The following is a 15168-nucleotide window of genomic DNA, read 5'->3' on the forward strand; positions in this document are numbered from 1 at the left end:
AGTAGCTGGGACTACAGGCATGCACCACCATGCCCGGCTAATTTTTTCTATATATATTTTTAGTTGTCCAGCTAATTTCTGTCTACTTTTTTAGTAGAGACGGGATCTTGCTCTTGCTCAGGCTGGTCTCGAATTCCTGAGCTCACATGATCTGCCCGCCTCGGCCTCCCAGAGTGCTATGATTACAGGCATAAGCCACTGTGCCCGGCCCTAAAAGTCAGTAGCATTTCTATATGCCAACAGTAAACAATCTGAAAAAGAAACCAAGAATGTAATCCCATTTACAATAGCTACAAATAAAATAAAATACCTGGGAATAAACTTAATCAAAGAAGTGAAAAATCTCTATAATGAAAACTATAAAACACTGATGAAAGAAGTTGAAGAGGACACAAAAAATGGAAAGATATTATATGCTCATGGATTGGAAGAATCAGTATTGTTAAAAGGTACATACTACCCAAAGCAATCCTTTATTTCTTTCTCTTATCTGACTGAACTAGCTAGAACTTCCAGTATTATGTTGAATAACAGTGGTGAAAGTGGGCGTCCTTGTCTTGTTCCAGATCTTAGAGGAGAGGCTTTCACTTTTTCCCCATTCAGTATGATACAAGCTGTGGGTCTGTCATATGTGGCTTTTATTGTGTTGAGGTAAGTTCCTTCTATGCCCAGTTTTTTTTCAGAGTTTTTACCATGAAGGGATGCTGGATTTTATCAAATGTTTTTTCAGTATCAATTGAAATGATCTTATGGTTTTTGTCCTTCACTCTGTCAATTCAATGTAATCCCCATCAAAATATCAATGATATTTTTCACAGAAATAGAAAAAATAATACTAAAATTTATATGGAACCACAAGACTCAAAATAGCCAAGGTATCCTGACAGAAAGAACAAAACTGGAGGAATCACATTATTTGACTTCGAATTATACTACAGAGCCGTAGTGACCAAAACAGCATGGTACTGGCATAAAAAACAGACACATAGGCCGGGCACGGTGGCTCATGCCTGTAATCCTAGCACTCTGGGAGGCCGAGGCGGGTGGATTGTTTGAGCTCAGGAGTTCGAGACCAGCCTGAGCAAGAGCGAGACCCCGTCTCTACTAAAAATAGAAAGAAATTACCTGGACAACTAAAAATATATATGTATAAAATTAGCCGGGCATGGTGGCGCATGCCTATAGTCCCAGCTACTCGGGAGGCTGAGGCAGTAGGATTGCTTGAGCCCAGGAGTCTGAGGTTGCTGTGAGCGAGGCTGATGCCACGGCACTCTAGCCCGGGCAACAGAGTGAGATTCTGTCTCAAAAAAAAAACAAAAAACAAAAAAAACAGACACATAGACAAATGGAACAGAATAGAGAACTCAGAAATAAATCGACATATGTATAGTGAACTTATCTTTGAAAAAGTCACCAAGAACATAGAGTGGGGAAAGGACAGTCTCTTCAAAAAATGGGGCTGGGAAAACTGGATATCCACAGGCAGAAGAATGAAATTAGATCCTTTTCTCTCACCGTATACAAAATCAAACCAAAATGGATTAAAGAGTTAAATCTAAGACCTGAAACTATGAAACTACTAAAAGAAAACATTGGGAAAACACTTCAGGACATTTGTCTGGGCAAGGACTTCATGAGTAACACCCCAAAAGCATAGGCAATCAAAGCAAAATTGGACAAATGGGATCACATCAAGCTAAAAAGCTTTTGCACAGCAAAGAAAACAATCAAAAAAGTGAAGAGACCACCCACAGAATGGGAGGAAATATTTTCAAACTACCTGTCTGACAAGGGATTAATAATTAGAATAAATAAGGAGGTAAAACAACTCACTGGGAAAAAATCAAATAATTCAATTAAAAAGTGGGCAAAGATCTGAAGAGACATTTCTCAAAAGAAGACATGCAAGTGACCAACAGGTATATGAAAAAATGCTCAGCCTCATTAGTTGTGGGAGAAATGCAAGTCAAAACTACAATGAGATGTCATCTAACCCCAGTTAAAATGGCTTTTATCAAAAAGATAGGCAATAACGAATAATGGTGAGGATGTGGAGAAAGGGGAGCCCTTGTACACTGTTGCTGGGAATGTAAGTTAGTGCAACCACCATGGAAAAGAATATAGAGGTTCCTCAAAAAACTAAAAATAGAACTATCATATGACCCAGCAATCCCACTGCTAGGTATATACACAAAGAATGGGAATTCAGTATATCGAAAAGATATCTGCACTCCCATGTTTATTGCAGCACTCTCCACAATAGCCAAGATATGAAATCAACCTAAGTGTCCATTAATGAATGAATGGATAAAGAAACTGTGGTACATATATACAATGGAATACTATACAGCTACAAAAAAGAATAAAATCCTGCCATTTGAAACAACATGGATGGAACTGGAGAAAGTTATGTTAAGTGAAATAAACCAAGCACAGAAAGACAAATCTTGCATGTTCTCACTTATATGAGGGAGCTAAATATTAAAAACAATTGATCTCATGGAGACAGACAGTAGAATGATGGTTACCAGAGTCTGGGAAGGGAAGCAAGGAGAGGGGATAAAGTGAGGATGGTTAATGGGTCCAAAAATATAGTTAGATAGAATGAACAATATTTGATAGCACAACAAAGTGACTATAATCAACAAGTTAGTGTATACTTTAAAATAACTAAAAGTAAAATTGGAACGTTCCTAATACAAATAAATATTAAATGTCTAAAGTGATGGATAGCCCAATTACCTTGATTTGATTAATTCACATTATATGCCTGTATCAAAACATCACATGTGTATAAAATATACAACTATTATGTAACCATAATAATTAAAAATAAAAAATTTTTCAAAAATAATAAAAAAAGGAGATCTGTGTGCCTCTGTTTTCCCTCTTGTATCCCTGCCACCACTGTGAGGACGAGCTTGGGCTAGCCTGCTGCAAGATGAGAAGCCCCAGGGAGCAGGGACAAGCCACCCCAGCGGAAGCCATCTCAGACACGCCAGCCCACAGCTGATGCCACAGGTGACAAAGATGGATGCGTGAGCCCAGCAGTGCCCTGAGGAACCACCCAGCTGAGCTCAGCTCAAATTGCCAACCTGTAGAACTGTGGGAGAAAGGAATGGTTGTGAGATTCAGACTAAATTTTGGGATGGTTTGTTACTTGGTACATGCCAACTGATCCAATACAAACCCAGAAATAAATTTTGTTTCTTTTTCCTCATGTTTCTAATGACCTGATCATTGTACCACATCTCTCTCAGAAGCTTGAACAAAGAAATTATTTATGAAAAAACCTAAACTGGTGAGTTTAGTTAGTATACCTAGTAAAATAAATAGAACGGAGGCAATCGAAATTGTTGGTGTGTACGTGCGTTCATAAAATCCCACAAAAACGTCCAATAGTCCACACCGCCATAGACAGCTGCAACCTGGCAGGATTGGAATCCCAGGGCTGCTTGCCCAGACTGTTCTCTGAGCCTTCTTTTGGCAAATAAATCTGCCATAATTTATTGAATTTAGAAAGAAAGTGGATTATTAGGATGTCACTGTGATAATCTTATGTCATTACAGGTACAAAAAATGACAGCTGGTCTCATGCCTTTTGAATATCCTTGTCTGAGCTCCACTTGGGCAGATTCAAAGCAACGAAAACTAGGAAAACCAGGCCCGGGGTGGATGCCTACTGTGCACTCTCAGATGTGTGCACAACTGAAACCTCTTCGCCCTCAGGTTCCTCCCTCAGGGGAATTGGATTTTATTCTAAATGCAAACAAGTAATTATTCCTAGTGTTGTCACATAGCTCCTTGAAATAGACTGAACTTCTATTGCATGTTTTATTTATAAGTGGAAAATCCTTAGGACACCAGCAAATACATTTACTTAACAACAATTGATTAAGCCACTGATGAAGTTGTCTTGCCGCACAATTACCATAGAAACTCGGCCCCATCCCAGATCCTACTGCTTTCCTGCTTCCAGACCCCCGTGCCAGGGTGGTGGCGCTCCCTTCCCTGTTAACTCCCTTCCGAGTTCCCCGGTGGGAAGCTCTGTCCTGTCTGGTTTACCCTGCGGGCACCAAGATGCCTCTTTCTCCTGCACCCTGGTCCTCTGCATCACTACCAGGAGGCCGGGCAAGGGACTTGCACACCTTTGTCACACAGCCACTGCATGCCACCCCAGGTGTCTGGGGACCCCTCCTCCGATACCTAAGCTCGACTGGGAAGATTCGGCCTCTGAGTCACTCCCTCCACCTCCGCCTCCTCCTGCTGGGACTTGCTCACAGCTTTGGCTGCCGGAATCTTCCTCAGGCCTCTCTGTTGCAATGGTTCGCTGAATGTTTTGATACCTTTCATTAGAAAACAGAGAGACAGGAGTTAACTTTCGTTTGTTTGCTTGTTGGGGGCCGATGCTCTGAATCAGAAAATTGGAGAAATCTGTAAAGAACTGTCTTGAGTGTCAGGGAAGAAATGCTTAAAATTCCCACAAGATAGCGACAACAATTAGCAAGGCAAGTATCTCTAGATGATTTGACTTCTTTTTGTTTTGTAAGCTATGATGAGTTTCAAGCATGGTGACTTTTAAAAAATCAACACAAATAATAGCTAAGCATGCAAAACAGCTTGTGCCCTGTATTAAACAAAATCGGGCTAAGTCTAAAATAAAGGTGTGGGAAGTAAATTAAAATGTTACAACTAAGGTATCAAATTACCTCTACGTTATTGTAATAAGTCTACAAACTGGAATAGTATTCTGTCACTTATTTTTATTTGACAGGTAATTGATACGGTTGGGCAGAGGTTGTGGAAATATTACACCTAAAAGCATGACGGCAAACAAATAAATGTTTTCTGCTTTTCTGAGGCTCATTTTATTTTTCTTCTGAAGTTGGAGATTTAGTCAGTGGGCCGGCCAGCTAGCCACCTTGCCAAGTACTGAATTCTTATCAACCCTTCCAGTGTGCACAGGCTCTGTGTGGGGCTTTCAGAACAAAGAGAGGATTTGAACACATAGCTGAGACGCAACAAAGGGGAATTGGTGCAGAAACCGTAACTCTAGCAACCTGAAAGGCTGTCGCGGACAAGGCAGAGATGTAGGGGGACACAGACAAGGAGGCTCCTAAGTTTTATAAACTTTGAAGTTGGAATATGACCTTGTCAGGGAGCTTGTTGGGAAAGAACATTTTCAGGAGAGAAACAACTTGTGCAAAAGCAGGGCACTAGTGAAGAGCCCTGAGGAGCTTGGTGGTGGCATCAGGACCTGTGGGTGCTGCGGGGAGACCAGCAGAGAGGGAGACAGGGAGTCCCTACAGGGCACCCAGCAACAGTCTGGATGTTATTCTCTGAGGTCACAGGTTCTTTGACCTGAGCTGCGGCAACCTGCAGGACTTGTTAAAACACACTAACTTGGTCTCTGATTCAGTGGGTCTGGGGTAGGACCCAAGAATCTGCATTTCTGAGAAGTTCCCAGGTGATCCTGATGCTGCTGGCCCAGGGACCCACTCTGAGAACCACTGGTCTCTGCGATAGGTAGCTGCTAAAACAGAGAGGCAGGGCCAGATGTACACTGAGAACGATCGCCTGGAGTCGCAGAGAGCAGCTGGGGGCTCCCGCAACAGTCCAGGCCAGAGATGCTACTGGCCTGGACCAGGCAGGCATGGTGGGCCAGGCTGCCTTTCCAAGCATCTGCCAGTGGCGGGGTAGCCACAGACTGCAGGGAAGAAGATCGGCTCTGCCTGCCGGCAGATACTCACAGACATTTCCTCAACCTGCCTGCCCTTGACAGCCTGCTCTACCTTCCCATTCAGGGGCAGACATCCAGCTCTCTAGCTCCCCTCTGCTCTGCTGCACTCCCTCCTTCCAAGCAGCCCCCATGTGCCCTCCCCAACGACCTCTGTTTGCCCATGTCTCTCGGCCTCCCCGATGACTAGATGACGGGGGGCCAGCTTCCCTCTTCCTCACACAGCCTGGAAGAAAGACAGGGCTGAATTCAGGAGCTATTTAGCGGCAGAATTTGTGATAACTTTACAGACTCGTGGGGATTTGGGACCTAACTGGATAGGGAGGTTGATGAAGAGGGAGGAGACCATTATGAAGTTCAAGGTTTCTACTGAGACCAGATAGGCAGAGCTGCCGACCCTGAAGAAGAGCAGGTAGAAGGTGGGCAGATGAGTAGGGCAGGTGCTGGTGTGGGTTTGGACGTGCTGACCTGCAGGTCCCGAAGGTCATGTGAGCCCCATTGTACAGGAGAATTATATGGGTCTGGTGCCCAGGAAAGCAAGGGCAGGGTGGGGCGGGGAAGGAGTAGGAGGGCAAGAGTCCAAGCAGCAGGGAATAGCCAGGTCTCCAAGTGCAACCTAAGAGGGGACAAGGAGATGCAGTGTGGCATAGGTGAGGTTCCCCTGCGGCAGGGCTTCCACAGACCAGCACCCCATTCTTTCCTTGACCTAACAGAGGAAGGTTTTCTCAGCGAGGTCTCCAGACCGTTTACAAGAGAATCATCAAAATGATTGTTAAAATTATAGAAACTGAAGCAACACTGAAAGCTACATGTCTGACGAGTCCTTTAGGTCGTACTGCATATGTCTAGGCTTGAGACGCTGAGGGCTGTCTGTCAGTTTGGCTTTATCTGGACACTGCCAGAAGCAGTGACTGGGAGGCATTTCCTGAGTGGGCCTCTGACCACGAAATGGGGAAGGGGGCGGGATGAGTGGAGTGAGGATGGAATTGCAGAGGGAAATACTTGTGTTAATTTGCCACCTCGGCAGCTCTGTGGTAAGGAGGTTGTGGAGAAGGTGGAGGTGGCCCTCTGTGATCTCCCTCCTGGAATGTGGGTAATGGCCATGGCAGGAGGGCAGGGGCACCATTGAGAAGCTGCCTAGCATGTAACCTTGACTGGGGAGGAACAGGGCCTGCCAAAGACCAAGGAAGCTGCTACTGGGAGGATTCCCTAAATGATGTACGGCAGATTGCATTTTCCCAAAGTGTCTTGACTAACCCTTTTAGATCTACGTGTTCTTCCAGAAGCTTATCACTCTCCTTCTAAGAGGCAGAATCCATGTTTTCACCCCTTGGGCCTGGGAAGGTCTGAGATACCTGAGAGACAGCTGCCTAGCTGGCCCCAGCCAAACCAGACCCATGAGAAATAGTGATAATTATAATAATAAATGATTGTTGTTTTACGCCACTATGTTTGGGGTAGTTTGTTCCTCAGCAATGGATACCAGGAACAGGACTTAGATACATATGAAAATGTCGAGTTGTAGCCTTTCTTTTCCTTCCAAAGTGCAGTGACCATGACAGAGAATTTTTATCTTAACTGACGATGAAAATGTCAGTAATGTCCCAAGATAATTCACATTCTTCAGGTGGGCCTTGATATTTCATGCCTTCCTGAGTCAGCAGCCTGCAATCCCAGGTGTCCCCCACCCCGGATCTTTGCTAAAGGGCAGGAGCTGTTTGGGGAGGCAGGACACACAGTGCTTGGAGGAGGGACCTCTCAGCGAGGGCAGGACTGTGGTCTCAGGGCCTCACCCTGCTTTAAAGAGGAGAGAGAAGGTCAGAAAGCCAGCTCTCTTCTATTCCATCAAGAATTATCCATCAATGTCTGCCCGTACTTTTTTTTTGGTAGTAAAAGGGTAAATATTTATAGCATATAAAGGGTTCATGGAAATTAGTAAGAAAATCAGCTAGAATACCTAATTTGTAAATGGACACACACACACACACACACACACAGTCACAAAACCAAACAAGGACAAAAAAAAAACCCTTCCAAAACCAAGCCAAACCACCCAACCAAACAGAATAACAAAAAAAGCCCAAGAACAGACAATTCACATGGGAGAAACTACGATTACTAAAGAAAAGCTTATGGAAAAAGAGTTGATCCACAAGTATTATAAAATATAAGTGGCACCAAACTACTTGGAGCACCTCTTAAATCGCAAAAACAAATCAAAAGAGGAGATGGAGGTGAAGGTGTTGGTGTTGGTGTTGGTGAGCCCGGAGAACCACAATGCCTAACAGAAAACAGTCAGGCATTAATATCAAATACCCAAACCACGTGTATCTCTTTTGGGAACGGAACCCTAAAAAAATATAAGACAAAGTCTTACAAATGGAGTGATACAGGTCCTTGGTGTTTGTACCGAAAATGGTTTTAAAAGCTATAAGCAAATCATTCAACAGCATGAGAAATTAAGTTAACCAAAATACAGCCATTCAACGGAATACTATACATGCATTTAAATGTTAATCTGAAGACTATGCAGCAATATGACAATGCTTACAGTGTAGTAAGTAAAAAATGAATGTGAAACTAACTATATATTACCATTATAACTATGTACAAATTATGTACGCATATGGAAATTGAAGAGGGGTATATTTTTTTAAAGAGCTAAATCCTTGAGGTAGTAAGACTGTATGTAGATCACTTTTTTCCTATTTAAAACTTCTATTTCCCTTAATATTATAATAATTTTATACAAATAACTAAAAAAATAAATTTTAGTTGATTATTTAAAATAAGAATACATGTGTATATTTTACGCTTGATCAATAAATATTTGTGAAAGTAGAATTAATTGCTTCTGGATATTCTGAAAGTATAGGTGTTAACTCAGGAAACAATCTTGTACTGAGTCCTGCTAAACTTCTAGCATCACACCAGGTGCTGGCAGGGAGAGGGGTGCAAAGAAGAAGAAGTTAAGAACTGTAACGGAGGCACATTCATGCGGTTTGGGGCAGGAGGCTCTGGGTGGAGGATTCTGGGAAGGCATCATGGGTACATGACGTTCGAGCTAGGCCTATAGGATGAGGAGCTGTGTTCCAGGTGGGAGCAGGCAGCGAGGGACTGCCCTGCAGTGGGAGCACCTGGCCAGGCCACAAAGGCGTGGCAGAGTGTGTGGTGTTTGGGGGGTGGCCGACTTTGAACATGGTCCCTCCAGCCTGGCACAACAGCTTACACGTTGCTATTGTGCACTCTGCATTTCAGCGTACGTCTCCTTACACAAATACGTTTGATCTTTTTTTTTTTTTTAACCCAGTCAAATTTAGCAGTGGCTAGACTCAAGGGAAACTTCTTGCAACGCTGAGAAATATTTCCCTATTTCTGTGAGCCAGTGATCATTGTAAATTTCTCCCGATAACTGCAGGTTATCAAAAAGTGACCCTTGTGTGTGGTGTCATGGGAGACAGATAAAAGGCTGGTAGTCCACTTTCTGTGGCTGCTGTTACCATGTCAAATCACAGAAAACTTTAAATGCCTGAAAGCAATAGGTCAAGGTAAGTGTTGAAAAGCCTGGATACTTATCTGAACCTTACCTGACCTTCCCTAAGTAGGCTTTTTCACAAGAAATAAGTACTTTCTAAAATGCTAAATTCCTTTTCTTTTTATCTGTCCAGATGGATGTGACAAAAGCAACTTCCTACTCGGCAAAGTCCAGCTGCCTCTGCCAGCGTGTTCAGCTCCACTGGAGGGCACAGGAATTTACATATCAAAGGCTGCACAACTGCTTTAGAGGCCTGGTTCCAGGTGGATTTGGCATAATTTTTATATTATACAAGCTGACCACCACCATGAACTTTCATGGATATTTAGGCCATAGGTCAAGGTCCTTCTGCTTCAGAGCTAACCAGCAACACGTCGTAGATACAGCTGGATGATCCTCTCCCCTGTTCTCAGTCTGCTCAGTCTCAGTTTCAGCGCATCTGTTCTGGCAAGACAGACCTAGAAGCTAATTTGTGCCTACGGAATCACAACAGGATGTCTGTGTAAAATGAGCAGCTGTGGCCTTTACATTTTCAGTTATTTGAGTTTTGTCGCAATCACCATGAAAGGTCTTTCCCATGGATTTTTGGTGCGTTCATGTCTAAAAAAACTGGGTTATCAAAAGTTCTTCCTTGTAATATGCTTGTTTTGGTGGCAATGTTTGTAGAGAAGTATGCTACCGATGAAAAGTCCTTTATGGTTCTCGTTAATGACTTAAACACAGCTGCTGACAGGGGAAAAATGGAGAGCAAATGCCTTCCAAATGTTCAAGTAATAAAAGCATGTTCTGATGATTTTCACCGAAAGCATGCTTCTCTGTGTACAACAGTAACCAGAAATTCAATTTTTTGTTTCCATGTGCTTTTAATAGGACTAAATTGTCCACTTTTTTTTCCTGGCTGGTACAGTTAAGTTTCAAAGGTGTTTTCTATCAATAGGTGTGTTCCCCAGACCCAGTTCTTTCTTCATTTTAATCCCTCGCAACCTTTCCTTCATCTTCATACTGACACAAAAACAAGATGGCATGTGGGTGCAGTTACAACTGAAGTAAGTCTCAGTCTGCATTCCTGGCAACTAAAAGTATCCCGAAGCCACCGCCCTGGTCTTAAAGAACAAGATGTCAGACACGATGCTTTATACTAGCGTAAAGCATGGGCGGTAGGCTGTTTGGGACTTCATTAGCAGGTTGAAAAACAAAACGACACCTTTGCAAGTTCAATATGAGGGTCTAGTTTTTAAATGAAACGGTTCTCAGAAAAATGTTTTTAAGCATTTCTTTTTCGAAGATGAAGGCTTTTTAAGAATTATTATTTATGAGCATATAGCAATTATGGGACCAGGGTAGAAATGCACATGGTGATTTATGGGACAGTTTTTTCTCCAGGCAGCGTTTAGTATTCTTATGAAACCTAGCCTTGCAATGTTCTTAACTGTTTGAGTTCTGTACCCTTTTGAGCATCTCATGATGGATAGGGACTAGTCTGCCAGAAAAATGTGCATACATGTATAAATTTGCATATAATGTCTGGAGGGTTCATGGAACACTGACTTCCTTGGTGAATATCTTTGGGGGGGGATGGGTCCATGGGCCCTGCTTAAGAATTCCTGTTTTTCAGCCTGGGCCATTAAGAAATTAAGAGGATTTCCCATCTCTAAATGACAATCAAACTTAACTTGTCTCTTGTCACCAAATTCTAAATCTAGCTTTCCAAGTACCTACTATGAATGAGTTTCTTAAGATACTTAATTATTTTCCAGTCTCCTCATACAATCTGAGCAGAAAAATGCAAAAGAAGTCCCTTTAGCTGCTGCTCTCCTTTCACTGTGGCTAGAGGAGCTCATTGCAGACTGATCACCAACCGCCTGTTGAGTTGCTCCATCTGCTGGATGGACCCCGATCTCCGCATCCCATCCGGGGTGGCTGCTGCAGTTGGACGCTGCCAGGTGGTTGTGCGGTTCACGTGGTCCACATAAAAGACCCGCCCATGGCTGTCAATTCGAGCTTCCCAGTCTAGTGTTTAATAAAAAGGCAAAAAGAAAAATCAAGGACAAACTACTGACCCATATGAAACACATACCACTCCCAGGTCTTCTGCAGGTAGAACTCACCATTGGTTTGTGGCTGAAGGCCACTGTCCACAGCACCTGCCATGGCTTCTGGGGCATTGGCATGGAATCAGGCATTCCGGAAAAGAGCTTAATGAACTTAGATTCTCTGCTGGGCCATTTTAATTTTTTAAAATTCACTTGTATTGTTACTGTTCTGTTGGCCAGGCTAGAGTGCAATAGCACAATCACAGCTCATTATAACCTTGAGCTCCTGGGCACAAGGGAGTCTCCTGCCTCAGCTTCCTGAGTAGCTAGTGCTACAGATGCATGCCACTGTGTCCAGCTAATTTTTAAATATTTTTTGTAGATATAGGACTCTCACTATGTTGCCCACGCTGTTCTCAAACTCCTGGCCTGAAGTGATTCTCCTAACTCAGCCTCCCAATGTGTTGGGATTACAGATGTGAGCCGCCATGCAGGATCTTCTAGGCCATTTTAAGCAGTAAATGTGGTTCCCTGACCATGACCTAAGTTAAAATTCTAATAATTTCTAATGAGTATAATGCTTAATTAATTTATTTCTTAAAAAATTTCCATCCTCTCTGTGAATCTTGTTGGCTACTCAAGTGACAGCTGCGGAAGATGGAAAACACCCTCCAGTGGGGGCTGACACTGTGATGCTGGAGATTCTTCTCTTTGCCAAATCGAACAGAGGGTGACTAGGTTCAGTGGAAGGAATAATGGCCCTTGTATTAAAACCAGTGTTACCTACACTCCTAAAATACTGTACCTGCTACTTTAGACGACCTCTGACAGTCAGCAAGCTTAATCAAGTGCCATTCCTCTTGAGAGGGCGAGTGGAAAGGTTTGATATCTAAGGTTTCACAACATCCTTTTGCCAGGTGGTAAATTAATAGTACATCGTCAACCTACCTGTGGCTGCCAAGTATCTCTGACCAAAACCAAACCAAACCAGTAACAACTATGAAATACCCCTTTGTTGATAAATCACCATCCCAAACAGTAGAGGGAGCCCAAGATAAAGAAGAGCTCAGTTCCTTTGCTTCCCAAATTAGAAACATAACAAAACAAAACCAAAAACTAAAAGGTGGAAGCATAGATGATACACTACATCATACATGTAGGGGCTCAGGTGGGGTGAGGTGGATGGAAAAGCCCTCGAAACCGAAAGTGCTGGAAGTAATGTGTTCATGTCTGAGCTTCACGTAGAAGAGCAATGTCTGCTGTGCAGAAACGGGCAAAGCTTTCAGAGTCCACACGTCAAATTGTGATGGAAATAGCAGCGGCGTGATTAAAATTATGCTGAGGATGCATTAGCCTAAAGAAGAAAAAGCAGAAATGACTGCAGAGGGAGGGAAACTATTCAGCCTTTTAAGAGAGAAAAGCCATAGCTTTTGGGAGTAGGTCAGGTATTAACAATTCTGTTGAAAACTTATCATTCAGGTAATGACATAGCAACTCTCAATTTTTTTCAATGAAAAAATATATTTGGCATATTTATGTTTTTATATGTACATGGTATATCTGTTTGTGAACATTACGTTGACCTGAGGGATTGCTGAATATTGCCCGATGAAAACCAAAATACCAGGAAACACCAAATTTAGCTTATAAGACAAATTGAAGGAAAAATGTAGGCAGTTTGTATTAATAAGTTCTAGGAGATTTTGAATAAAATTAACTATTAGATAATGCAGCTGTCAAGTATTAGTTGTAAATGGTAATTAGCTCATTGATAAAATTGTGTGTACGTGTGATTACTAGGTAATTAATCTTTGATCCAAATATTTTTAATTTTAATGGGTCACAAACTAATATTAGCAAAAGCAATTGGACAATTCTTCTTCTTGAATCCAACATGACTGTCATCCAACAGAGAATGAGCATTAATCTTTGAAGAGCATCGTGCTATTTAAGTCAACTGAAAAAACTCCGTTTAGCACTCACCATGAACTAGAAACTATGCCAGGTCCTGAGGACACAGAGCTGAGTGACACATGTCCCTGCCCTCCAGGCACCCACAGTAAAGGAAGGATTCCTTCACAGACAAAGCTTGGGTCTCATATATTAAGGAGAAAAACTAGAAAATGAAGTAGCAATAATGATAATTTATCACCACAAGTTTCAAGATTTCCAAATCAGTCATGGAAAAAGGTGATAAGCTGGACAGATGATTTTTTTTATCAATATATTAAATATCTGGAATGCATAGTGCTAATGACATACTCATAAATAGTGAGAAAAATAATAGCGAAGTGTAGTTAGAAATTATGAGTATGGTTTCCGGGTTGTTTTGTAAAGAATTTACTTTCACATATTTTATAACCAAGGAAAAAAATTCCAAACGAAACTGCAGGCCTCAGCAAGACTTGGAGGGCTCAGCACTGTGATGCCATGAGTTTGACTAAAGGGACACCTGAAAACACACCTCTATGATGCTGGGACAGGTTATGGTAGTACAGGTCAGGTCAGTTCATTTGTGACTGAAGGACCTATAGAATACTAAATTACATGTTTTTCACAAAGCCTAGGAACAATGTAGAGCCTAATAATATGTCATCTTTAGTTGTTATATTAACAAAAACCTGTCAAATTGTACATTAAAAAAATTTTAACAAATGCAATACCATATTTACGGTCTAGACCTTTCTCTTAAACTTTGGAGCCACACATCCAGTTGCCTCATTGATATCACTGTCTGCACGACATTGCAAGCACAACATGATCCAAATTAAGCTTCAGACCTTTCCCACCAAAACCTGCTCTACCTGCAGCCTTCTCTTCCCATCTCAGTTGAAGGCAACTGTATCCTTCTAGGTTAAAACTCTTAGGCCATTCTTGACTGCTGTCTTTCTCTCACATCCATACCTAATCTGTCATCAAATCAGGGACTCAGACCACTCCTCCCCACCTCTGCTGCTCCCCTGTTTGTCCAAGCCTCCATCCTTTCTCACCCGGGTCGCTGTCACCTTATGGACGCAATCTTGTGTTGGAACTCATGCTTCCATTCTTTCTCCTCACAATTTATTCCATACATTGCAGCCAGGGAAAACTTCTCAAAACCTAAGTCAGACAATATCATATCTATGCTCAAAACCCTACAATGTCCCCCTTTCATCCAGAGTAAAAGCCGAAGCCCTTAGTGGTTTCTGAGGCCCTTTGTGATCTGGGGTCCACTAGCTCCCTGACCCCGTTACCTGCTGCTTTCTCCCTCCTTCAGTCTGCTCCAGACGCACTGGTCTCCTGTTACTTAAACCCACCAGCGTGTTTCCACCTGGGGAGTGGCAGTGGCCATTCCCTTTGCCTGCAAAGCTCTTCCTCCCCGACACTTGCAGAGATAACTCCCTTATCTCCTTGGTGTTGTCTTCTCAGTGAAGCCTACCACTAGGCTTAAAACCACTCCGGTTAAAATTGCAAACCAGTCACCAGCACATATTCAGAGACTCCTCAGCCTGGTCTACTCTCACTTTTCCATAGCACGTATCACCATCTTATATGCTACGCTAGTACCTTTTTATTATTTTATTATGTGTTATCTGTCTCCCAGACTAGACTGTAAGCTCCATGAGGGTGGGGATCTTTGTCTGTTTTCCTTACCAACAACAGTACCTAGCACAAAGTCAGCATTCAATAAACATTTGTTGAATGAATGACTATCAGCAATGAAGTCATTCAGGCACTATTTGAGATTATCTAAGAATATTCAGTTGGTAGAATTCTCTAACAACTTTTCTAATATTTTTCAATGTTTCATGGATAGAAAATTAAAACCTATCTGGAGAAATTTGCTTTCATTACTGAAAGCAGCTTACATAAGGTAATTCTTT

The 15168-nt window shown here is 42.4% G+C and overlaps 1 protein-coding gene across 2 annotated transcripts in view; it reads right to left on the bottom strand.

Annotated features, from left to right (window-relative positions):
- The window catches only part of HECW1 (HECT, C2 and WW domain containing E3 ubiquitin protein ligase 1), a 413177-nt gene that overhangs the window by 94421 nt on the left and 303588 nt on the right, over positions 1-15168 (bottom strand). For both annotated transcript variants that reach the window (XM_012646903.1, XM_012646902.1), the window contains 2 exons: positions 11132-11282; positions 4207-4346 (listed from right to left, as the gene is read on the bottom strand). In XM_012646903.1, the coding sequence (XP_012502357.1) occupies positions 4207-4346; positions 11132-11282 (291 nt within the window). The remainder of the gene's footprint in view (positions 1-4206; positions 4347-11131; positions 11283-15168) is intronic.

This window comes from Propithecus coquereli, unplaced genomic scaffold, assembly GCF_000956105.1.
Source record: "Propithecus coquereli isolate 6110/MARCELLA unplaced genomic scaffold, Pcoq_1.0 Scaffold252, whole genome shotgun sequence".
In the NCBI taxonomy this organism is placed as follows: Eukaryota; Metazoa; Chordata; class Mammalia; order Primates; family Indriidae; genus Propithecus; species Propithecus coquereli.